Below are 25,156 nucleotides of genomic sequence, written 5' to 3'. Positions count from 1 at the left end.
TCCCATTGCAGAGAGCTCAAGGACAACTTGGGCAGTGATGACCCGGAGGGTGACGTGCCTGTGCTGCTGCAGACAGTGCTCTCTAGGAACCCAAACATCTTCAGGGAGAAAAGTAAGTCAGCCTGGCATGGGGTTCAGGGTGGTACGGAGAGAGTGTCTTGGACGCTGCTCTGGAGCACATTGTATGGCTTAGCACAGCACCGACTGTGTCCCTTCTTCTTAGGGCCTTGATTTGGTGACCTGAGTAACACTTCCTGGGTCAAATGTGTTTTCTGGGTCAAAACAGCTTTTTGAGTCATTGCAAGGCTAAGCTTTGTTGTCTTGGGTGATTTTTAGAGTTAGCGCTGTACTTGTAGCTTGGAAAGAGCTTGTGGTACTTATTGCCTTGAGTATAGTTGATAAAACATTTAATTGCTCTGTGATCTATGGACAGATAAAGCAGCGATTACAGTCAGTGACAAACTGGTGTCTAGTTGCTGGTGCTATAGGGGGAAAGTGGTGTCTGCACAGACTGTTGAGGCTGGTGCCAGTAGGGATCCCCTGTACTGTGTAGTGCTGTGCTGAGATTGGGATACAGTGCAAGACTTGGAACCTCGTCATGTCTGAGACAGTTTGTCATCCATAGTAGACATGCAAATGAGTTTGCTAACCTCTACCCTAGCTGCTGTTGCATTCATTATCCGGATAATTGAAATAGCTTATCACTGTCCCTGTCGTGCTCTGTTTTTCCAAGCAGTTATTTGTGTGTTAATGTTTGGTTAAGGACCTTGATTAGGCAAGCTAAGTGTGTTATGATGATGACACAGACTTGTATCCTGTGTCATCTCTGCTGGCTAAGTGACCCCGACCGTTTGCATGTCCTCCAGGGAAATGTCTCCCAAACCTCTGGCCTGACGCTGTGCTGTTGTATTCAACAGGGAATCGTGCAATGTGTTTATTGGACTTTGTTGTACACTCTGTGAAAACTGTTCTGTTACTATAATCTCCTGCACTCCCCAGAACTCTTAAATACTAGTGTTTTGTAAAGAAATGCATTTTGTCAAACCACCAGATAACTGAGTGAGGATCAGAAAGTGATCTCATGCAGTCTCGCTCCTGAAGTAGCTTAATAGTTCTTTGAGTGAGGTCTTCTATTTCCCACTGACATAAACAGGACCCCTCTGTCTTGGACTGGAGGTTGCGTCCGTACTGGTGCTGTGCACTGGCCTTCTCTACTCCTCTTTAATCACTTCTTCTTTTCATCTCAAAGATATAATGCAGCAGCCAATAATGCCGCAGTACAAGATGTCCCAGAATTCCATGCATGGGAGTCCGGCGTCGACAAACTACCAGCAATCCACTATCTCACACAGCCCTTCTAGGTATAACGATACATTTCTCATTCAATTTGGTGTAATGGTACAGTGGGTGCTCTGATAGTTCATTCAATACTTCTGTCAGCCTTTGAGAGTTGCAAGTTCCCTTGGAATTGACATGTTCTTCTCATCCTCTTCCTCTACAGTCGCTTTGCATCTCCACAGATGGGGTCCGGCGCTAGGTTCACACCCCAGCAGAACAGCCCTGTGCCTAGCCCTTATGCCCCCCAAAGCCCTGCAAGTTACATGCAGCAGTACCCTCATCCCCCCAGCTATTCTCAGCACCAACAGATCCAGCAAGGTGAGACTGCACCTCTGCTTTTGTATAGGAAAATGATGCATGAAACCTACGAACTGATTTTCAGATAACCGTACTGTACCTAGCTTATGTACAGTACCAGTCAAACGTTTGGACGCACTTACTCATTCAAGGGTTTTTCTTTATTTGTACTATTTTCTACATTGTAGAATAATAGTGAAGATATCAAAACTATGAAATGACACATATGGAATCATGTAGTAAACAAAAAAGTAGGAAACAAATCAAAATATATTTGAGTTTCTTCAAAGTATAGCCACCCCTTGCCTTGATGACAGCTTTGCACACTCTTGGCATTCTCTCAACCAGCTTTTTAATTTTTTTATTTAACTAGGCAAGTCAGTTAAGATAATTGTTATTTACAATGACGCCCTACGCTGGCCAAACCCTAACCCGGACGACGCTGGGCCAATTGTGCGCCGCCCTATGGGACTTGTTTCCCTCTTTTTTGCTCACTACATGATTCCATATGTGTTATTTCATAGTTTTGATGTCTTCACTATTATTCTACAATGTAGGAAATAGTCAAAATAAGGAAAAACCCTTGAATGAGTAAGTGTGTCCAAACTTTTGACTGGTACTTTGTGTCAGGATGTTGATTCTGTGTTGAACCAACAGACCAAATTGAATTTGTCACATGCTTCATAAACAACAATGAAATGTTTACTTACAGGCTCTTTTCCAACAATGCAGAGTTAAAGATTAAAGTGGAAATAATGAAACGGGGAGTGCATAATGAATAACAATAACGAGTCAAAATAACATGGATATATACCCATGGTTTACCCTGGTGTGTTGTGTTGATGTTCTGTGGTCGTAGAGCTGCATGGTTCCCCTGTCGTTCCGGCTGCACCCTCTTATTCAGGAAGCCCCAAGAGGCCTGTGCAGCCCTGCCTAGAGGTGCAGACCCAGCCCCAGGCCTCCCCCCACCAGAACCCCTCCACCCCAACCTTAGGTACGGGAGTCACCTGGGGACATCATGTCAAACATCCGCTATCCTGCCCCATCACCTCCCAGCTGTGACCCATCGGCTCATGTGTCTGTGCCTTATTATTTGCAGCACAGAATATCCATGCTCTGTCGACGCAAACTCTGTGTGTAACAATACAGGATGCAGTGTTGGTTTGCAATGCACAATTGCTGCAAGATTCCTGTACATTGGCATAATATTTCACGTTTTCTTTCTTTTGTTTTGTTGTTTTTTGTCTTGTTTATTTGTATTCATTCCACCTTTTAAACAAGATTTACAGGTGAACCAGTGGTTGAGTATGGGTTTTGGCTTAGCTGGAAGGCAGTTAAACTATTGATAGATTGTATGTGAGATTTATTTGGGTGTCTGTCTGTGTCTGTTCAGTTGCCAGTCCCGTGGTTCCTGCTAGCATGCGGAACATCCACGACAACAAGGTCTCCGGGCAAATTTCAAGCAACTCAGCCAATCACAATGCCAGACATGGCTCGAACGAAGACTACATGAACATAGTCCACAGACTAGGGAATGAGGTAAACACAAGAAATGATTCATACCAAAATGAAACTCTACCTAGCAAAGAGACTATTATCACATGAAATTCAGTTTCCTCGCGTGGATCATCATTGCTTGTACACTGCCTGAATGTATTTGTTGTATCCACCATTGCTGCTTTAATGATCTATAATATAGATACGTATGTGATATGTGTTTTCCCTAGGAGAGTGATCCTTCCATGAGAAATGCCTCCTTCCCGCTCCGATCGCCCCAGTCTGTTTCTTCCCCTGTGGGCAGCGAAGGGACCCCAAAAGGTATTATGCATGATCATGCTATGGGCTGTAAATCACAAGTCAATCTACTTATTCTATGCCAAGCAGTTTTTCCCCTATATTCATTTAGTAGCCACGGCCCACCACTTCAAATAATGATTACAAAAAAGTTGGTTAAACGTTTTCAGTGTAAACTTAAACCAGATATCTAAATATGTAGAATAGATAATGGAGCTATATATATTTAAATAAGATCCTATTTGAGAACTAATAATCACTCAAACAAATCTACAGAGGGAGAATGTAAAATAAAAAAAATGTCATGGGGCCCTCATAGATTTCTTTTATACCGTTTGAGCTCCCCCACCAAGCTGACTTTACCACCGCTGCTACAAAAAATCCTTGTTAAAAAATAAACTCACCTTTTTGGTTTTGGCAGGGTCACGACCTGGCCTCATTCTGCAATCCCCTCCACCTTATGCTCCCCCCCGTGACTCCGCTCCCGACCTCCTCCTGGACTCTCCTGACCACAAGAAGAAGCAGAAGAAGCTAACTAAAGAGGAGAAAGAGCAGTTGGAAAAAGCTGCCATGTACGACATTGTTAGCTCTCCCTCTAAAGACTCTACCAAGCTGACGCTCAAACTGTCCCGGGTGAAGTCCTCTGAGTTGGACCAATCTGGAGAGCTCCTATCCGGGGTAGAGGACCAGGACACTGACCTGGCCTACAACAGCCTGCAGTTCTCCAGGACGCAGCAGGACCCTGCCCACAGGTTAGCCCCGGGCCAGGGGGAGCAGTCAGGCTACCAGCAGGTCCCTGTGCTCCAGAACACCAAACAGGCTATAGGGGTGATCAGCGGAGCTGTGTACGACGATGCTGAGATGGATGCTCTTGCTGAGATCGAGAGGATAGAACGAGAGACGCTCATAGAAAGGGAGCGCTGCTCCAAAGAGGTTCAGGATAAAGGTGAGTGTGCACATCTTGCTTCATCTAGTTTTACACTTAGTGATTTATCACATACTGGCACTATTTTTCACTTAATAATGAGAGACGGGAGAAAGAACTTGATAGTTGTGGGTGTCTGTCAATTTCCTTACCCATGGTTTCCTCATTGTAGACAAGCCACTGAAGAAGCGGAAGCAGGACTCGTATCCCCAAGAGCCTGGCGCTGGAGGTACAGCGGGGGCAACTCAGCCTGGCGTGGGAGGGGGCAATGCTGGCAGCAAGTTGGCACCCCAGGAGGCTAGTGCAGCCAGTAATGGTGCCAGCCGGCCAGCCCTAATGGTCAGCATCGACCTGCAGCAAGCAGGCAGAGCTGACGGGCAGCCAGAGGTGAACATGGGCACCCCCACCCCAGCCGTGGAGGCCCGGCGCTGGCCCGAGGAACGCCTGGGTCCAGAGGACGGCTCCGACTCTACCGGAGTCCTGCGGCTAAAGTCCAAGACGGATGGAGAGCGACTACAGACTGCTGACGGCCGGCCAGAGGTCATCAAGCAGCGCGCCGACACACCCAAGAAGCTGGGCCCCGACGGCCGACCGGAGACCCCTAAACACAAGCACGAAAACAGAAGAGACTCATCCAAACACAGACACGACGGAAAACCTGACAATGGCAAGGCCCGACCTGACAGCAGGACGCCTGACACGCCACGACAACGGCACGAGGGCCGCTCAGACTCTGGTCACAGGGAAGACAGGTCCCGGGACAGCGACCCATCCCGTATCCGCAGGCCAGAGACCCCCAGCAAGTCCAGCCGGGGGGAACATGACTCCAAACATGGACGGGACAGAGACAGGGAGCGGGCGGATAAAGACAGGGAGAGGAAACACAGGACAGAGGCAGGAGAACCACGGGACCGCCGGTCTCCAGAGCAGCGCTCCAGGCCAGAGAGCCCGCGGGTTAAGCAGGAGGGCCGAGGGGGGGTGGACCCCAGTGGGCGCCAGAGGACTGACCGGCCATGCCCCAACCTCAAACCCCCTAATAAAGAGGAGAGGAGGAGCGGGGAGGAGAGAAGGAGTGGGGATGGCAGCAGGAACCGACAGGACTCCAAGCAGCAACAGCAGCCTGCTGAAAGCAAACAGGAGTTCCCTGCCTACCTGCTAGGGGGGGTAAAGTCTGGAGGCTTTAAGAACTTTGTGATTCCCAAGATGAAGCGGGATAAGGATGGGCATGTGTTGGCAGCTGAGATGAGGAAGCCTGGGTGTGGTCTGGGGCCTGTAATGGAGGGCTGGAGCGAGCCCCGGGTCAAGCTGGAGCGACTGGGGCTTGTAGAGGAGATGAAGACAGGAGCCAAACCTGTTGTGGTGCTGCAGAAACTCAGCATCGACGAGGTGCAGAAAATCATCAGGGAAAGGGAGGACAGGAACGCACGCGGCTCCAAGTCCTCCAAGAGCAGACACTCTCATGAGAAGTCTGGGAAAGGTAAGAGACATCCTGCTGTATGCGTGACTGACGTGACAAACTTATTGTGTGGGTGAAGTTAAGGTTTAACTATGGTTTTGACATCATGCGTTTTTGACTTAATTTGAGAACTTTGAGAGTTTTAATTACTTTGCACATGGATCCACTAGCAGCACAGAATCACGTACTGTATTTCACCCCCTTTGAAGGGATTATGATTTATTTTGGGGTTGATTTGATTTGGTCATGAGGCCTTGCTAATGATCCTGTATACAAGACACTACTGGTTTTAATTGTGGCGCGTAATGTGTGGTTGTTAGTGTACCTTTCATACAAGGGCTAATAGATGACTGGGTGACCTCTCCTTAGGAGGTCTTGATGAATCAGTGTTGAAAGAACTGCCTCCTCATCTCATTGCTGAGATAGAGTCCACCATGCCACTGTGTGAGAGAGTGAAGATGAACAAACGCAAGCGCAGCACCGTCAACGAGAAGCCCAAGTATGCCGAAGTCGACTCCGACGACTCAGACGACGACTCTGTGACGGAGTGTGAGTGTCACACACATTGCCCCCCCCCCCCTGCCATATCCAAAACTGTGTTCATTCCAATCCCAGTAGTGCAGGCTAATGGTTGATAACAAACCCCTGATGATTAAAGCAACATCCTGTAACTCGTTGCTCCTTCTTTCTCTCCGTGCAGCTGCACGGAAGCGTCACAAGAAGGAGCGAGAAAAGACGTGGGCGCCTGATGAGCGGGAGAGGAGAGGCTCAGGAGAGCACCGGAGGAGTAGTGGGGGCTCCCAGGAGCGGCGCAAGGGATCCGGCAGGCGCTACCGAGAACGCAGCCCAGAGGAATCGGATGAGGAATCCCCACCACCCAGCATGAGTGACCGTAAGTCTGGCACTGTCTTCGACTGACCATCCAGCATGGGCGTCAGTGGTTATTTTTTTCCACTGTCTGAAGAGTTTAAACCAGCAGGCTATACCTGGGCATTAGATGCAGGGTAAAAATGCAGAGGATGAGATGTAAGATCATCATTTGATCACCCTTTTGTTGCTGAGCTTTGTGATTTACGTAAATTCACTGAAAACCACCACGAACACAGTTATATTAACAGTATTGCACTTTTCACACAGCCTACTTTTGGCCAGCTAATAGCCTAACCTAACCTAACAGTCCTAATCAAGCAACAGTATGGACTGAACATTCAAATCCTGTTGCTGCATGATTATTTTGCTTAGACTATATAGTTCAAATTAAGATCTTAAATCTATAGTAATATTTCACTAGGTAAGTGTTGCTGTCCAATGTATTTTTCGAACATGTATCTATCCTGTCCAGTTGCCAGAAAGATGAAGAAGAAGGAGAAACAGAAGAAGAGGAAGGCATATGAGCCCAAGCTGACACCAGAAGGTAATTTCATCCTAACTTCAGCAGTGTCTTTGTTGTATGACTTTTGTCCCATTAACGCAGGTTACTCACTTTCTCTGTGTTTACTCAACAGAACTGATGGACTCCTCCACGTTCAAGAGGTTCTCAGCCAGTGTGGACAACATTCTGGAGAGCTTGGAGGACATTGACTTCAATGCCATGGGTATGCATTATTCATGATCTACTTTTACAGGTGTTTTTTTTTTATCCTCGGCGGTTTGAGTCTGTGTTTATAATACCTTCTACCAAGGATGGGACAGATAACCTTGTGATTGTTGGAATTATTTTCAAATGTAATTTGATTTCAGCCGTAGTAATGTTCAGTGACAAATGACGGTGACAGGACTGCTTCCTCTAACTGCAGAACTCTTGTCAACAGATGATGATGAGATCCCGCAGGAGCTTCTGCTGGGGAAACATCAGCTGAGTGAGCTGGGCAGCGAATCTGCTAAGATCAAGGCCATGGGTATCACCTTCAGGGTAAGAAAAGGGAACACTGGATGCAGGATGATGTCATCTTTTTGTCAACCCTAAATTGGATAAGGTATTCTGTTATGTATTTTCTCATCTGTCTCGTCCATAGCTTCCATCTGATAAGTTGGTGAAGGTCCTGAACATCCTGGAGAAGAACATTCAGGACGGTTCCAAGCTCTCCACACTGATGAACCATGTAAGTTGTCCTCATATGGTTTCCCGGACACAGATTATGTCTCCTCCTGACTTAAAAAGCATGTTCCATGGAGAAGTTCCACTTGTCTGAACGTCTTCTCTCTCTGTCCCAACAGGACGCAGACGCAGAAGACGAGGAGCGGCTGTGGCGTGACCTCATCATGGAGCGCGTGACCAAGTCAGCTGACGCCTGTCTGACGGCCCTCAACATCATGACGTCGTCCCGCATGCCCAAGGCGGTGTACATCGAGGACGTGATTGAGAGGGTGCTGCAGTACACCAAGTTTCACCTGCAAAACACCCTCTACCCTCAGTATGACCCTGTCTACAGAGTGAACCCTCATGGAGGTCAGCACCCTAAACCCACCTTACTATCAAAAGCATTCGGAGCAAAGCCATAGCATAATGTGGCGAGAACAGGCCATATAAATGTCCAGTCACAGTCTTGATACACTCTGTTCAAAACCAGAGCACCCGGAACATTTGAAAGGCGGTTATTGTAAAGAATAAACACAGTGTGTATATTCAAGGCAGTGTGGTCTGTCTCTGAACTAACTGCACTTATGCATATTTCTGCCCTGACTAACTGTGGAGAGGGTCTTTGCTCTACATTCCTTGTTAACTGTTTTTCTCATTGTCTCTCCTCCCGTCTCCCACCCAGGTGGCTATCTGAGCTCCAGGGCTAAGAGGGCTAAAAGCTCCACACACAAGCAGAGGGTGATCATCATGCTCTACAACAAGGTGTGTGACATCGTCAGCAACATCTCTGAGCTCCTGGAGATCCAGCTGTTGACTGACACCACCATCCTACAGGTGAGACTCGGCTCCTAGTGCTATACCTGGGGGTCATGCCCTTTGACCTCTGACCCTTTCTGACCCCTGCTCACCTTGTGACCCATCTCTCCCTCTCTCCTTACCTGAGGTCTCCTCAATGGGCATCACTCCATTCTTTGTGGAGAGTGTCAGTGAGCTACAGCTGTGTGCCATCAAACTGGTGACTGCGGTAAGAATCCAAAACAGGGTTCCCATTGAGTTCTGCCTTTTGTTCTTGAAAAAGCACATTTTATTTGTCACATGCGCCGAATACAACAGGTGTAGGTAGACCTTACAGTGAAATGCTTACTTACAAGCCCTCAGCCAACAATGTAGTTTTACGAAAATCCCTAAAAAAAAGTAAGAGATAAGAATAACAAATAATTAAAGAGCAGCAGTAAATAATAGCGGGGCTATATACAGGGGGTACCGGTACAGAGTCAATATAAATAAAGTTCCCTTTATTGTGCATCCATACAGCCCTTATATAGCAGGGCCAGGGTTGCTCTTGATGTGGTGCTTCAAACCAGGGTTCCCATGGAGTCTGGATTTGTTCTAGAATATATTTCCTTTCATTGTGTATGTATTATGTATAGCAATGTCAGGGTAACTCTCATTTATTTGTATTTATTAGGATCCCCATTAGCGGCTGCCAAGGCAGCAGCTACTCTTCCTGGGGTCCAAACAGGATTAGAACAATTACATCAAATAAAACAATTCATCATACAATACATGATTATTCTATTATTACAAATGTACAATATAATCTTTACAATATAACAATATTACCAATGTGTGTGTGTGTATAGAGTGTGTGTGTGTGTGTGTGTGACTCCGATGATGAGCCTTTTCTCCTGATCTCCCTTAGGTGTTCTCTCGCTATGAGAAGCACAGGCAGCTCATCCTGGAAGAGATCTTCACCTCTCTGGCCAGACTACCCACCAGCAAACGCAGCCTCAGGAACTTCAGGTAACTGCACCTGTAGAGAACATGCGCCACGAGAGACCAAGCCATGTCATGGTTCTCAAGAAACAGTCCTTATTTTTCAAATGTTTTTCTGGTTCTTTTTAGCGTGTTTATCTTGCCTCAAATGAATTGTCCGTGTTTCTTTGTCTATGTGTGTGTCCCTAGGCTGAACAGCAGTGATAAGGATGGGGAGCCCATGTACATCCAGATGGTCACAGCTCTGGTGCTTCAGCTCATCCAGTGTGTGGTGCACCTCCCCAACAACAGGGACAGTCACGACGATGAGTACAACAAGAAGGTATGTTAGAGATGCCATATACTACCTGGGCTAGTGATGATTCGACAGAATTCTCAGCCAAAGACTTCCGTATTTAGTTTGTTCACAAGCGCTCTCTATTTTCCCAGGTGGATCAAGATGTCCAAATCACTAACTCTTATGAGACGGCCATGAGAGCAGCTCAGAACTTCCTGTCCGTCTTCCTAAAGAAGTAAGTTGATCTTTCGTTTTCAAAATCAAACTACATCCTAACTGTTATGAGAAGACGGTGTGGCCTCCCGAGTAGCGCAGCGGTCTAAGGCACTGCATCGCAGTGCTAGTGGCTGTACAGTGTACACCAGCTGTACAGTGTTTCCTCCGACACATTGGTGCAGCTGGCCTCCGGGTTAAGCGAGTAGTGTGTCAAGAAGCAGTACGGCTTGGCGGGGTCGTGTTTCGGAGGACGCGTGGCTCTCGACCTTTGCCGAGTCTGTACGGGAGTTACAGCGATGGGACAAGTCTGTAACTACCAATTGGATATCACAAAATTGGGGAGAAAAAGGGGTAACATTTTTATTTTTTGTATTTTTAAAGATGGTGTAAGATATCTGTTATGATACTGTAAGCTCTTCGATCAAACTTCCCTCTGTCTGTGTTTCAGGTGTGGCAGTAAGCAGGGAGAGGAGGACTACCGGCCGCTGTTTGAGAACTTTGTCCAGGACCTGCTGTCTACGGTGAACAAACCAGAGTGGCCAGCTTCAGAGCTTCTCCTCAGTCTGCTGGGCCGTCTACTGGTGAGTCCATCCGTCATAGAAACAAAGATTCAGCTAAATCAATCAGTTATTGACTAGCAGTAGAGATAAAAGCACATAGGACTCCTCTGGTGTAGGGATGGGCACGTTTATCCAGATATCCGAACATACATTAGTATTGGATTACTTGTGTGAGTAATCCTAAAAATAAGAAAATAATATAGGACTATTTTAAAAATGAAAAGGCTTTGTCAAAATGTTAAATTGTCTATGTGACATTGTTCCATACAAGGATATATAGTACCATGACGTTTGAAATTCTTAATTTAATAAAACTTGTATTTTTTGTATTTTTTTTATGACGTGCGCTCCACAATATAGACATACCGGTAGCCTACACACGTTTCACTCGTGTAGCTGCTTGTTTTTGTCGGCCATTCAAAGCAGCAGAGGTTCCATGTGTAGCAAGTGAAGTGAGAGATCTCTAAGCATTCCAACATTTTATAAAAAAATGACATAATAAAAAGTTTGCTAAATGAGAAGGCGTTGGCTACAACCGACAGGTAGGCTGTTGTTTAATCTGAATGGAGTTGTTATTTGTTGACTAGGATGGGGAGCGCCGCATATTATAGCCTCAAGTAGCTAGCTATCTACATCTCTACATTGATTTGATGCAGTCTAGACATACACTGTCGGATAGATAAACTATGGCAACCGTTACAAGTTTGTCTAGCGTGAGATGGCGTTGCTACTTTACTAGTCTCTCTCTCCGTCTCACACACCAGTCACTCCCCAGCCCGCTGCTGTAGCAGAAGCTCAGGTTAGAAACATAACACATTTAAAAACACGTGTATTTCGACTATCCGGATATCCCCCAAAAATAGTTACATTATTTAAAATACCCATCACTTCTCTGTTGAGTTCTTTGCTGTTGTGGAAAAAAACAACAGCCTGAATGACACACTTCTCCCTATCCACTGTTCCAGGTGCACCAGTTCAGTAATAAGCAGACGGAAATGGCTCTGAGGGTGGCATCGCTTGACTACCTGGGCACGGTCGCTGCCCGCCTGCGGAAAGACGGCGTCACCAGCCAGATGGACCAGCGCTCCATTGACCGCATCCTCAAAGAGGTAAACGTTCAGTCAAACACAGAACAATCTGAACACGCACACATTTGAGGTTGACCAGGACAATGCTCAACCTCATCCTCAATTTTCTTGCTGTATTTCCAACCCAGACCCAAGGCAATGATGAGACCCAGCAGCTACAGAAAGCCTTGCTGGATTACATGGATGAGAACGCAGAGACGGATCCATCTCTAGTTGTGAGTGTGTTTAATGCACATACTGTAGTAATAACTGCCCGTTACTTACATATCAGATGAGAGATGTAACTCTTCATTTCCACTGCTGCTCCTCAGTTTGCCAGGAAGTTCTACATAGCTCAGTGGTTCAGGGACACTTTGACAGAGACAGAAAAGGCCATGAAGTCTCAGAACCAGCGGGGGGACGAGGACTCTTCTGAAGGCCAGCACCACGCCAAGGACATCGAGAGCACCGGCGAGATCATGCAGAGAGCTGAGGCCCGCAAGAAGTACCTCCGCAACATCATCAAGACCGCGCCCTCGCAGTTCAGCACACTGAGGTAGGACTCAACCCTCGCTGTCCCACTCAGTAACTGAAAGATTGCTGGGTCGCATCCCTTTGCTGACTAGGTGAAAAACCTGTCGATGAGCACTTGAGCAAGGCACTTAACCCTAATTTGTCCTGTAAGTCACTCTGGGTAAGAGTGTCTGCTAAATGACTCAAGTGTAAATGTGGCTCAACCTCAATGTTGGCCTGTCTCTCTTTTCCCCCACAGGATGAACTCTGACACTGTGGACTATGACGATTCCTGCCTGATTGTCAGATATTTGGCCTCTATGAGGCCATTTGCGCAGAGCTTCGATATTTATTTAACACAGGTAAGAGTGTGATTTTTGTTTAATTCCTGCGTGTTGTGAACCAGCGTATGGTAAACTTGGTGCTTTGTGTATGGTTTGTAAAGAATGGATCTCTGTTCTCTCCTCTCAAACAGATCCTGAGAGTGCTGGGGGAGAGTGCCATAGCTGTCAGAACGAAAGCCATGAAGTGTTTGTCTGAGGTGGTGGCTGTAGACCCCAGTATTCTAGCCAGGGTGAGTCTGCTCTACCCAACACGAAAACTGATCCACCTGCAGTGCCTTGCAAAAGTATTCATCCCCCTTGGCGTTTTTCCTATTTTGTTGCATTACAACCTGTAATTTAAATTGATTTTTATTTGGATTTCATGTAATGGACATACACAAAATAGTCCAAATTAGTGAAGTGAAATTTAAAAAATTACTTGTTTCAAATAATTAAAAAATAATTACAAACAGAAAAGTGGTGCGTGCATATGTATTCATCCCTTTTGCTATGAAGCCCCTAAATAAGATCTGGTGCAACCAATTACCTTCAGAAGTCACATAATTAGTTAAATAAAGTCCACCTGTGTGCAATCTAAGTGTCACATGATCTGTCACATGATCTCAGTATATATACACACCTGTTCTGAAAGGCCCCAGAGTCTGCAACACAACTAAGCAAGGGGCACCACGAAAACCAAGAAGCTCTCCAAACAGGTCATGGACAAAGTTGTGGAGAAGTAAAGATCAGGGTTAGGTTATAAAAAAATATCAGAAACTTTGATCACCATTTAAATCAATTAAATAATGGAAAGAATATGGCACCACAACAAACCTGCCAAGAGAGAGCCGCCCACCAAAACTCACTGACCAGGCAAGGAGGGCATTAATCAGAGAAGCAACAAAGAGACCAAAGATAACCCTGAAGGAGCTGCAAAGCTCCACAGCGGAGATTGGAATATCTGTCCATAGGACCACTTTAAGCTGTACACTCCACAGAGCTGGGCTTTACGGAAGAGTGGTCAGAAAAAAAGCTAAAAGAAAAAAGTGAGCAAACATGTTTGGTGTTTGCCAAAAGGCATGTGGGAGACTCCCCAAACATATGGAAGAAGGGGTACTCTGGTCAGATGCCACTAAAATGTAGCTTTATGGCCATCGAGGAAAACGCTATGTCTGGTGAAAACCCAACACCTCTCATCACCCCAAGAACACCATCCCCACAGTGAAGCATGCTGGTGGCAGCATCATGCTGTGGGGATGTTTTTCATCGGCAGGGACTGGGAAACTGGTCATAATTGAAAGAATGATGGATGGCGCTAAATACAGGGAAATTCTTAAGGGAAACGTGTTCCAGCCTTCAAGAGATTTGAGACTGGGACGGAGGTTCACCTTCCAGCAGGACAATGACCCAAACATACTGCTAAAGCAACACTCAGGTGGTTTAACTTATTTCGGCTGCGATCCCGTTAACGGGATAGAGAAAAATAGAGATAGAATTAATCACTAACCTTTGATGACCTTCATCAGATGACACTCATAGGATTTCATGTTAGACAATACATGTATGTTTTGTTCGGTTTTGTTCAGTTTACATTGGCGCGTTATTTTCAGTAGTTCCAAAACATCCGGTGATTTTGCAGAGAGCCACATCAATTTACAGAAATACTCATAATAAACATTGCTAAAAGATACAACTGTTATGCATCGAATTTTAGATCCACTTCTCCTTAATGCAACCGCTGTGTCAGATTTCTTAAAAACTTTACGGAAAAAGCACACCATGCAAAAATCTGAGTACGGCTCTCAGAGCCCAAACAAGCCAAAAAGATATCCGCCATATTGTGCAGTCAACAGAACTCAGAAATAACATTATAAATATTCACTTACCTTTGATGATCTTCATCAGAATGCACTCCCAGGAATCCCAGTTCCACAATAAAGGTTTGTTTTTCTTCGAAAATGTCCATATTTTATGTCCAAATAGCTCCTTTTGTTAGCGCGTTTGGTAAACAAATCCAAAGTCACGAAGTGCGTTCACTAGGAGCAGATAAAGTCAAAAAGTTCCGTTACAGTCCGTAGAAACATGTCAAACGAAGTATAGAATCAATCTTTAGGATGTTTTTAACATAAATCTTCAATAATGTTCCAACCGGAGAATTCCTTTGTCTTCAGAAATGCAATGGAACTCAAGCTAACTCTCACATGAACGCGCATGGTCAGCTCGTGGCACTCTGGGAGAGACCTTACTCAATCCACTCTCATTCGGCCCCCCTTCACAGTAGAAGCATCAAACAAGGTTCTAAAGACTGTTGACATCTAGTGGAAGCCTTAGGAAGTGCAACATGACCAATATCCCACTATCTTCAATAGGGAATGAGTTGAAAAAAGACCAACCTCAGATTTCCCACTTCCTGGTTGGATTTTTTCTCAGGTTTTTCTGTTATACTCACAGACATCATTCAAACAGTTTTAGAAACTTCAGAGTGTTTTCTATCCAAATATACTAATAATACGCATATATTAGCAACTGGGACTGAGTAGCGGGCAGTTTACTCTGGGCACCTTATTCATCCAAGCTACTCAATACTGCCCCCAGCCATAAGAAGTTTTAAGGGGAAACATTTAAATGTCTTGGAATGGCCTAGTCAAAGCCCAGACCTCAATCCAATTGAGAATCTGTGGTATGACTTAAAGATTGCTGTACACCAGCGGAACCCATCAAACTTAAAGGAGCTGGAGCAGTTTTGCCTTGAAGAATGGGCAAAAATCCCAGTGGCTAGATGTGCCAAGCTTATAGAGACATACCCCAAGAGACTTGCAGCTGTAATTGCTACAAAAGGTGACTCTACAAAGTATTGACTTTGAGGGGGTGAATAGTTATGCACGCTCAAGTTTTCAGTTTTTTTGTCATATTTCTTGTTTCACAATAAATATTTTGCATCTTCAAAGTCGTAGGCATGTTGTGTAAATCAAATGATACAAACCCCCCAAAATCCATTTTAATTCCAGGTTGTAAGGCAACAAAATAGGAAAAATGTCAAGGGGGGGTGAATACTTTTGCAAGACACTGTATATATACCTATATATATATACCTGTTTGTCTGTGCATAAGTGTCTCCTCAGTCCTCATCCTCTCCTCTCATCAGTTGGACATGCAGCGCGGTGTCCATGGTCGTCTGATGGACAACTCCACCAGTGTTCGCGAGGCTGCAGTGGAGCTGCTGGGACGCTTTGTGCTGAGCAGACCCCAGCTCACAGAGCAGTACTACGACATGCTGATCGAGAGGATACTGGTAACGAACACACACGGACCACAATACACACCTGAGCAAGCAGGTTATCACACATCTTTATGCACAGATAGAGTCACAGCGTGACACCCTAAACACAGCTGTGAAGTGCAACTCTTTGAGCAATGCGCAAACAAGCTGTTAGAGAGGATAACATGGCTCAGAGCCCTTTCTAGGAGAATGAGAAGGCATCAGCTGAGACAGGGTAGTGAGAAATGGAACTGGGCCGATGACACTTCCCACCTCTAGCTGAGAGTTCATTCCAAGTGTAAAAGTTCACCTAAGGTAATATTATTTTCTCCACACTGCCACCCAGGGCTCTGCTGGAGAACTGCAGGCTTCTCAAACGTAAACAAAATGCATTTGAACAGCTATCATTTCTCCTCTACTCAACAAAAGTAGCTCAGATTGTCGTTTTGTTAATATGACATTATTTATTTAATGTTTCATTTATTTTCGACAATATATATAATGATTGCTTGTAAGGCAGAGGTAGCCCTGGAGTGAAAATTTGTAAATATATGGTGGATGTTGCATTCCCATCTGAACTCATTGCACCCCTCTTGTTTCTAGGACACGGGTATCAGTGTGAGGAAGAGGGTGATCAAGATCTTGAGAGACATCTGTCTGGAGCAACCCACCTTCAACAAGATCACTGAGATGTGTGTCAAGATGATCCGCAGGGTCAACGACGAGGAGGGCATCAAGGTGTGTATCCGTCTGCGTCTGTAATAAATGTCCGTGTTTCATTTGTTGATGGATACTTCACAAGGCTGCAGAACGTTACCTGTCGTCGTGTGCACATTTGTGTGCAAATTTCAAAGTTTGCTCCACTTTCTTACTTTCCCACTTTCTCACTTTCTTCAGAAACTTGTGAATGAGACCTTCCAGAAACTCTGGTTCACCCCTACACCCAATCACGATAAAGACGCCATGACCCGTAAGATCCTCAACATCACAGATGTGGTGAGTTCCAGGGCTTAAAGCTGAGTACAGAACTATCAAACTGTCAAATAACTTTCCAATGTACATCTTTCCAATGTACATCTCAGTCTGGATTTTGAGGGTTGTCTGTTCAACATGTCTTGACCTGATGACATCATCTTTCCTAGGTGTCTGCATGCAAAGATACAGGCTATGACTGGTTTGAGCAGCTGCTTCAAAACGTGAGTATTTCCAGTTGTCGTAGTGTGTTACGTGGTGGTAGTTGGCCTCGAGTCACATTCAAAACTTTTTTCGCATTGGCTCAGGTTCATTGATGTCCCATTTATTCGTGGTCGTGGAAAGTTTTAAGTACAGGGGGAAGTTATGCTGTTTACTCCAGGTCTACTGTGACCTGTTCATATATATCACTTTTCTCTTGTGAGAGCTGTTACAAAGAAGTTCCAGAAAGATTTACGTTGTGTGCCTCACCTCACAACCTCCCCCTTACTTAGCTGCTGAAGACGGAGGAAGATGCTTCCTATAAACCAGCCAGAAAGGCCTGCGTTCAGCTGGTGGACAATCTAGTGGAACACATCCTCAAATACGAAGAGTCTCTCGCTGGTATGGAGGTCACTCACAGTTTAGATTGCGAATCGTCATTTATCCTGACACATCAATGTACTGTTGATTTATGATATGATAGAAAGTCCAGTTGAGACTGAAGGAAGGATCTGTTTTTCTGTTTCAGATATCGAGAACAAGGGGGTGAACTCCAATCGTCTGGTGTCCTGCATCACCACCCTCTTCCTGTTCAGTAAGAATCGAGCCCAGCTGATGGTCAAACATGCCATGACCATGCAGCCTTACCTCACCACCAAGTGCAACGTAAGGACCCACGCAAACCTTCTCTCCTCAATTTGTTGGAACATTGAGACCAGTGTAAGAAAGTTCAAGCAAAAAGTAGCCACTTGATTTTACATAGCGCTCTAGGGCCATCTAGTGGTTGATTCTTGTCAGTACACGTTTTATACAACAACAAGCTTAGTCTCACATTAGAAATCTCTGTGACTGTATCAATATGAATTGTATCTTGTTTTCAGACCCAGAGTGACTTCATGGTGATCTGTAACGTGGCCAAGATCCTGGAGCTGGTGATCCCTCTGATGGAGCACCCCTCTGAGACCTTCCTCACCACCATAGAGGAAGACCTCATGAAACTCACCATCAAATACGGCATGACGGTACATCTCTAGTAAAGGCTACAGCTTGTAACCAGCTTCAATACTAAAACAAACCTCGAAGGAACCAAATCAAATGTGAGGAACCGGTTTTTAGTTATTCTGTCATCTTTTTTTTTTTGCAGGTTGTGCAACACTGTGTGAGCTGTCTTGGAGCTGTCGTGAACCGGGTCACTCACAACTACAAGTTTGTTTGGGCTTGTTTCAACCGTTACTATGGTGCCCTGACCAAGCTGAAGACCCAGCACTCAGAGGATTGCAACAATCCTGTTCTGGCTGCTAATAAACCGGCCTTGCTGCGCTCGCTGTTCACTGTGGGGGCGCTCTGTCGCCACTTTGACTTTGACCAGGAGGAGTTCAAGGGCCCCAGCAAGGTAGGGCCAGGAAATAGAAGGGAGATATATTTTTGTATTGTTGGGGATGTTTAAAGACCTGAATACTTGATGTATTGTCAGTCACTGTTGCTTTTTCCCTTCAGGTTGTGATAAAGGACAAAGTGATGGAACTTCTGCTGTACTTCACCAAACATGAAGATGAGGAAGTTCAGACCAAGGCCATCATTGGTCTAGGTAAAGCTAACCTTACTTCACCCTAGCACAGACCACTAGTTGTTCTAACAAACTTCTGTCATCCACCACCAATGGCTTTTGTTCCCCTGGTTCCTCAGTGCTTGGGCTGATATCTTTTTCCTTCTCTCTTACACCCCATCCCTCTCTCTCCGTTCTCCAGGCTTCCAGTTCATCCAGTACCCAGGGCTGATGTTCATGCAGGATGTGAAGAGTCTGTACAACGGCATCCTGTCGGACAGGAAGAGCTCCGTCAACCTGAAGATCCAGGTGCTGAAGAACCTGCAGACATACCTGCAGGAGGAGGATTCTCGCATGCAGGAGGCCGACCAACAGTGTGAGTCTCACCTCTGCGTCTATTCAATCTAATATATTCCATTTCCTTATCCAAAGGGACTTACAAAATAGAGTGTATACATGTTCATATTGGTGGCCCAAGCAAAAGTTCATTTATTCACATCAATACAGGTAAAAGAAAACACACAAGCACAGCAATATAATAAAGTGTTAGAATGGGGCACGGGATATTGGGTGTGTCAGTTAGGGCATGCCTCCATGATGTCTAGTGGCTAGTTTCCATACGGCTGAAACAGGCTCAGGGTTCCTAATGGTTCTCGTCTTTGTGCGTCTGCAGGGAAGAAGCTGTCGAAGCAGGAGGACCTGAAGGAGATGGGGGACATCTCGTCAGGCATGAGCAGCTCCATCATGCAGCTGTACCTGAAGCAGGTGCTGGAGGCCTTCTTCCACACACAGTCCAACGTACGACACTTTGCCCTCAACGTCATCGCCCTGACGCTCAACCAGGGCCTCATCCATCCTGTGCAGGTACATAAAACTTCAGAAACCCATACAGCATACCATTGGCTACTCTTCTCGGACAAATCATTCCTAAACTCTGGCCATGTAAAAAATACATGTGTGATTATAACGGAGAAAAGCATCACTGTTGTCAGCAGTTTTGTAACTGCTGTTGATTCATCTTCTTTTTCAGTGTGTGCCCTACCTGATTGCCATGGGAACGGACCCAGAGCCCACCATGAGGAACAAGGCTGACCAGCAGCTGGTGGAGATTGATAAGAAGTACACCGGCTTCATCCATGTGAGTGTCTGTGGGCTGGTCTCAGGGTAGAAAGAGCAGCCTGGCCTCTCAACAGGCTGGTAGTGTGATCATCTACTGTATGTTATCAATGTATATAATGCATCGTGTTTGGTTGTGTGTTCAGATGAAAGCCGTGGCGGGGATGAAGATGTCCTACCAGGTACAGCAAGCTATCTGGTCAGCTAAGGGTACGGTGATCCGTGGCTACCGGCAGGACGAGACCACCTCGGCCCTCTGCGCCCACCTCTTCTCCATGGTCCGATCCAACCGGCAGCACCGACGAGCCTTCCTCATCTCACTGCTCAACCTGTTTGATGACAGCTCGGCGAGTCCCTCCTTCCCCTAGATGGATACACATTGAGAAGAATCAGTATTATAGCAGTGTACATAGATAGAATGAACAGGAAGATAAAAGTTTGGTGAAGGTAATGGTTGTTATTGTGACTTTTCCCCACTGCAGAAGATGGAGGTAAACATGCTCCTGTACATAGCAGACAACCTGGCCTGTTTCCCCTACCAGAGCCAGGAGGAGCCCCTGTTCATCATGCACCACATAGACATCACCCTGTCTGTGTCCGGCAGCAACCTGCTGCAGTCCTTCAAGGAGGTAGGTCATACACACAAGATCACACGCAGCCACACGTGGACTGGTTTGTAACAACACGACCTATAATGTGACTTTTAAAGACATACAAGCTATAGTGGGTTTTATACCCTATAATAATCCCCAACACTAGCTTTTGTTTGGTTGTGAATGACTGACTCACTCCTCTGTCCTCTCTGCAGTCCCTTCTCAAAGAGCCGAGGCGGCGGGAGAAGAAGCAGAAAGAGAGGAAGTACCACTCGGAGGAGGAGAACTCTGAGGAGGAGGATCGTCACAGCAGCCGCTCCAACAGCAGTGACGAGGACGATGAGGTGGTCCACAGGCCCAAGAAGCCCAAACACCGGGCCCAGGCCCACGTGGAGTCTGACTCTGACTCTGACCTGGAGATGGAGGACTTGGACAAGGTGATGCAGCGTCTGCCTGACAACCCCGTCCCCCTGTTGGACTTTGCCAACGCCTCGCAGGGTATCCTTCTGCTGTTGGTTCTCAAGCAGCACCTAAAGAATCTCTATGGCTTCTCAGACAGGTACGTCACTACATAACATCTCACCTTACCGTCTCACTGGACAAGACTGAGCTAGGAAGATCACAATATGATACTGATGTATTCTGTCTTTTTATGTTGCCATGCCAATTTCGCAGTTAATGAAGAAATAACCTAAACTTAACCTCTTCATCCGCCCACTGTAGTAAAATCCAGAAGTACTCTCCGACGGAATCGGCCAAGGTGTACGAGAAGGCTGTGAACAGGAAGAGTCACGTGCACTTCAGCCCACGCCAGACATTGGACTTTTTAACCTCTGACCTGGCCAATGTTGAACTGACCTACGACATCAAGAGGAGGATCGTCAAACAGTATCTTGATGTAAGAGATCTCTCTCACTTCCTTTTTTCTGAAAGTCTCTTGAGTTGTTTTGTTTTGGGTCGTAATAAGGAAATAATGGAGTTTTGGAAAATTGGGTTTGGAATTGAGCCGGATTGAGTTTATTTTTGTAGTTTGTGAAAGGTTTATGCAGTGAGGCGGGGTTCGCAAACTGGCGGCTCGCGGTTGTTTTATTTGGCACCCAAAGTTTTCTAAGCCCTCTCAATTCTTTTAGGTTATATTGTTGGACATATGACTGTAAAAACACCAGGAAATCAGCTCCAAGTGATTTTAATTTATGAAATATGTTCCCAAGTATTCCCACGCATAATAGACATGTGATCATATAAAATGTAAGCAAGGTTTGAAATGATTATGTTTTAGTCAAATATGATATCTGTTTCGGCTTCTTGCGGTCAATTTGCAGTCTCCAAACTGTATGTAATTATGTTTCCGGCCCCCCGACCATCCGCTCAAGAAAAAAATTGGCCCATGGCTGAATCTAGTTGATGATCCCTGCAGTAAGGTGAACTAGTGTTGTTTCTGAGCGCAGCAGACTGGTTAATATTCTTGTCTCTCTCAGTTTAAGTTACTGATGGAGCACTTGGACCCTGATGAAGAGGATGAGGAAGGTGAGGCGTCTGCCAGCGCTAACGCCAGAAACAAAGCTATCACTTCACTGCTGGGAGGGTCCAGCCACCAAGACCACAAGAACCACCACCAGGCTCCTATAGAGACGGACGACGACGAGAGCGATGGAGACGAGAAAACCCCAGGGGTGAGCCCCAAGCAGCCTGTCTTACAGCTGTTATTGTCCCTGTTAATGACTTTTTAGAAGATTGTTGACTGCCATGTTGGCTACTGAAACCTACAGTGCCTTCAGAAAGTATTTATACTCCTGGACTTATTCCACGTTTTGTTGTTACAGCCTGAATTCAAAATGGATAAAATCGATTTTTTTTCTCACCCATCTACACACAATACCCCATAATGACAAAGTGAAAACATGTTTGTTGAAAATTAAATACAGAAATATCTAATTTACATAAGAGTCAATACTTTGTAGAAGCACCTTTGGAAGCGATTACAGCTGTGAGTCGTTCTGGGTAAGTCTCTAAGAGCTTTCCACACCTGGATTGTGTAACATTTTCCCATTTATTATTTTCAAGTTTTTTCAAGCTCTGTCATTGGTTGTTGATCATTGCTTGACAACCATTTTCAGGTTTTGCCATAGATTTTCAAGTAGATTTAAGTCAAAACTGTAACTCAGCCACCCAGGAATATAGACTATCTTCTTGGTAATCAATTCCAGTGTAGATTTGGCCTTGTATTTTTCGTTATTGTCTGGTATAAAGCAGACTGAACCAGGTTTTCCTCTATGCTTAGACCCATTCCGTTTCTTTAGTATCCTGAAAATCTCCCCAGTCCTTAAAGATTACAAGCATACCCATGACATGATGCAGCCACCACTATGCTTGAAAATATGGAGAGTGGTACACACTCAGTAATGTGTTGTATTGGATTTTCCCCAAACATAACACTTTGTATTCAGGACAAAAAGTGAATTGCTTTGCCAAAAGTTTTTCATTATTACTTTAGTGTCTTGTTGTGAAAAGGACGCATCTTTTGGAACATTTTTATTCTGTACAGGCTTCCTTCTTTTCACTCTGTCAATTAGGTTAGTGTTGTGGAGTAACTACAATGTTGATTCATCCTCAGTTTTTTCTCTCCTATCACAGTCATTAAACTCTACCTGTTTTAATGTCACCATTGGCCTCATGGGGAAATCGCTGAACGGATTCCTTCCTGACTGGTTGTATTGATACACCATCCAAAGTGTAATTAATAACTTCACCATGGTCAATGGGATATTCAGTGTTTTTTTTATTTGCATTTTTACCCATCTACCAGTAGGTGCCCTTCTTTGCGAGGCATTGGAAAACCTCCCTGGTCTTTGGTTGAATCTGTGTTTGAAATTCACTGCTCAACTGAGGGACCTTACAGATAATTGTATGTGTGGGTTACAGAGATGAGGTAGTCATTCAATTTATGTGATTTGGTAAGCAAATGTTTACTCCTGACCTTATTTAGGCTATCCAGAACAAAAGGGTTGAATACTTACTGACTGAAGACATTTCAGCTATTCATTTTTAATTAATTTGTCATAATTATTATTTTTTTAACACAATTTACCTTTGACATTATGGGGTATTGTGTGTAGGCCAGTGACTACAAATCTAATTTAAAAAAATGTTAAATTCAGGCTGTAACACAACAAAATGTGGAAAATGTCAAGGATGTGAATACTTTCTCAAGGCACTGTATCTGCTCTCACTGCCCTCGGTGCAGTAGGTAGCTGGGTGTCGTAGTAATACTGCTGCTTCTTTCCCCAGTCATCACGAAGATCCAGGAAGCACGGCGACTCTGCGGAGGCATCAGGTCACATGAACGAGACGGTAGGTTCCATGGACGTCATCGCCCTCTGCTGCCCCAAGTACAAGGACCGGCCACAGATCGCACGCGTCATCCAGAAGACCAACACGGGCTACAGGGTGCACTGGATGGCTGGGTCCTACTCTGGAGTCTGGGCTGAGGCTAAGAAACGGGACGGACGCAAAACTGTGCCTTGGGTGGACACTATCAAGGAGTCAGACATTATTTACAAGAAAATACCCTTGACGAGTGCACACAAGCTGACGAACAGAGTGGTGCAGACTTTACGGTCACTGTACTCAGCCAAGGACGGAACTTCCTAATCGACTATACGGTTACTCTCAGACAGACAAACTCTTTGCAGCCAAACTCTATTATGAGGAACCAACGTTTTTCTAATACAGAAAATACAAAAATACTACAGACACGCAAAACATGAAATGTAAGCACGAGATAGAGAGCAAGTATTGTGAACTTTTGGTCTGTGATGAACATTTAATCTGGATCCAGGATATGTTTAAGTTAAACAGAAAAAACACAAGAAGGAAATGTTTGGAAAACATTGTGTGGGAGCTCCTTCGCTGTTGTGCAGCAAACTCGGTTGTTTGATTTTCCCACTGTATCATAGTTTAACAACAAAAAAAGACAAAAATGTTTATATCGCTGACAAAAATTCTGTTTAAAAAAATAAACAAAGTGAATGTTGAAAATTAGTCTGTTAATGTTCTTAATAAAGTGTTCTTGGAGTTTAACCTAGCACCGGATGGATTTCTTTAGCTTAGTTTCCAGGGAAGCTACTTTTAAAACTTTTACCTTTTTATTGTTTTATTCCCTTTTGTTTACCCATGCTGTACAATGGAGTCTCTTGGATATAATTTATTCGGTTGAAAGCGAAGCATGCAGTATATGTGGCCTACATGCAGGGGAGTTTTTTGTAAATTTAGATTTTGATGTATTAGGTCACCCAAGAGAACGAAAAGGAATCCCCAGCACTTCTGGCGGAGCAAATACTGCAATAAATTTTTTTACTTCTCTTTGTTACTTGTCTCGTTTGCATTTGACTTTATTTTTTTTTTTTCATGGTGATGGTGCGCCACCATGTAGTATCTGTTGTCAACTTGTCATTTGTTGTTTGTCATTTTTGTTATTGTTTTTTTTTTCTGTTTTAGTTTTTGATATACGTGGAAGGTCCAGGATGATGGAAAGGGCTACAGTATTTTGATTCCCTAGTAGTAGAATTGTACTATGGTCAATTTTGTCTTGGGTTTATTGTGGTAGTTTAGTAGTCCACGGTGTTTGATTACCTAGGTGTCTGCAACTCCGAGAACTCAAATCCATCGCTTATCAACTCTGTTTCAGATAGGGCCTTGCAAAAAGCAGTGGTGAATCCATCTGTTATCTTGTTTCTGTATGCCACTGACAGTTTCTGTAATGAACTGGATTTAGTATAACCATGTACTCTATGAACGTGATGGATGATCCGCATAAGAAAATTAATATTCAGAAAAATATGAATATG

At 44.9% G+C, this 25,156-nt stretch overlaps 1 protein-coding gene across 3 annotated transcripts in view; it reads left to right on the top strand.

The window, feature by feature from the left end:
* Window positions 1-24,678, top strand: part of LOC129818660 (nipped-B-like protein) — a 51,379-nt gene extending 26,701 nt beyond the window's left edge. The window contains exons 4-47 of one of the 3 annotated variants that reach the window (XM_055874775.1): window positions 12-112; window positions 1,250-1,361; window positions 1,502-1,656; window positions 2,495-2,629; window positions 3,029-3,174; window positions 3,363-3,453; window positions 3,851-4,375; window positions 4,527-5,831; window positions 6,237-6,359; window positions 6,511-6,702; window positions 7,153-7,224; window positions 7,316-7,405; window positions 7,622-7,722; window positions 7,826-7,912; window positions 8,028-8,259; window positions 8,573-8,724; window positions 8,834-8,914; window positions 9,593-9,693; window positions 9,856-9,988; window positions 10,096-10,178; window positions 10,608-10,740; window positions 11,685-11,828; window positions 11,936-12,022; window positions 12,119-12,342; window positions 12,559-12,661; window positions 12,775-12,873; window positions 15,768-15,914; window positions 16,485-16,619; window positions 16,779-16,877; window positions 17,024-17,077; window positions 17,348-17,456; window positions 17,584-17,720; window positions 17,936-18,076; window positions 18,199-18,447; window positions 18,552-18,642; window positions 18,803-18,976; window positions 19,274-19,464; window positions 19,631-19,738; window positions 19,863-20,063; window positions 20,199-20,345; window positions 20,525-20,868; window positions 21,033-21,207; window positions 21,788-21,982; window positions 23,598-24,678. In XM_055874775.1, coding sequence (XP_055730750.1) covers window positions 12-112; window positions 1,250-1,361; window positions 1,502-1,656; window positions 2,495-2,629; window positions 3,029-3,174; window positions 3,363-3,453; window positions 3,851-4,375; window positions 4,527-5,831; window positions 6,237-6,359; window positions 6,511-6,702; window positions 7,153-7,224; window positions 7,316-7,405; window positions 7,622-7,722; window positions 7,826-7,912; window positions 8,028-8,259; window positions 8,573-8,724; window positions 8,834-8,914; window positions 9,593-9,693; window positions 9,856-9,988; window positions 10,096-10,178; window positions 10,608-10,740; window positions 11,685-11,828; window positions 11,936-12,022; window positions 12,119-12,342; window positions 12,559-12,661; window positions 12,775-12,873; window positions 15,768-15,914; window positions 16,485-16,619; window positions 16,779-16,877; window positions 17,024-17,077; window positions 17,348-17,456; window positions 17,584-17,720; window positions 17,936-18,076; window positions 18,199-18,447; window positions 18,552-18,642; window positions 18,803-18,976; window positions 19,274-19,464; window positions 19,631-19,738; window positions 19,863-20,063; window positions 20,199-20,345; window positions 20,525-20,868; window positions 21,033-21,207; window positions 21,788-21,982; window positions 23,598-23,960 — 7,867 coding nt within the window. In that variant the 3' untranslated portion in view covers window positions 23,961-24,678. Of the gene's footprint in view, window positions 1-11; window positions 113-1,249; window positions 1,362-1,501; window positions 1,657-2,494; window positions 2,630-3,028; window positions 3,175-3,362; window positions 3,454-3,850; window positions 4,376-4,526; window positions 5,832-6,179; window positions 6,360-6,510; window positions 6,703-7,152; window positions 7,225-7,315; window positions 7,406-7,621; window positions 7,723-7,825; window positions 7,913-8,027; window positions 8,260-8,572; window positions 8,725-8,833; window positions 8,915-9,592; window positions 9,694-9,855; window positions 9,989-10,095; window positions 10,179-10,607; window positions 10,741-11,684; window positions 11,829-11,935; window positions 12,023-12,118; window positions 12,343-12,558; window positions 12,662-12,774; window positions 12,874-15,767; window positions 15,915-16,484; window positions 16,620-16,778; window positions 16,878-17,023; window positions 17,078-17,347; window positions 17,457-17,583; window positions 17,721-17,935; window positions 18,077-18,198; window positions 18,448-18,551; window positions 18,643-18,802; window positions 18,977-19,273; window positions 19,465-19,630; window positions 19,739-19,862; window positions 20,064-20,198; window positions 20,346-20,524; window positions 20,869-21,032; window positions 21,208-21,787; window positions 21,983-23,597 lie in introns of all 3 variants that reach the window. The other 2 variants (XM_055874774.1, XM_055874776.1) reach the window with 2 other exon arrangements.
* Window positions 24,679-25,156: the final 478 nt, after the last annotated feature.

This window comes from Salvelinus fontinalis, chromosome 21 (assembly GCF_029448725.1).
Source record: "Salvelinus fontinalis isolate EN_2023a chromosome 21, ASM2944872v1, whole genome shotgun sequence".
NCBI classification, from domain to species: domain Eukaryota; kingdom Metazoa; phylum Chordata; class Actinopteri; order Salmoniformes; family Salmonidae; genus Salvelinus; species Salvelinus fontinalis.
The sequence above is the reverse complement of the archived record's forward strand: the minus strand, read 5'-3'. Positions and strand labels throughout refer to the sequence as shown.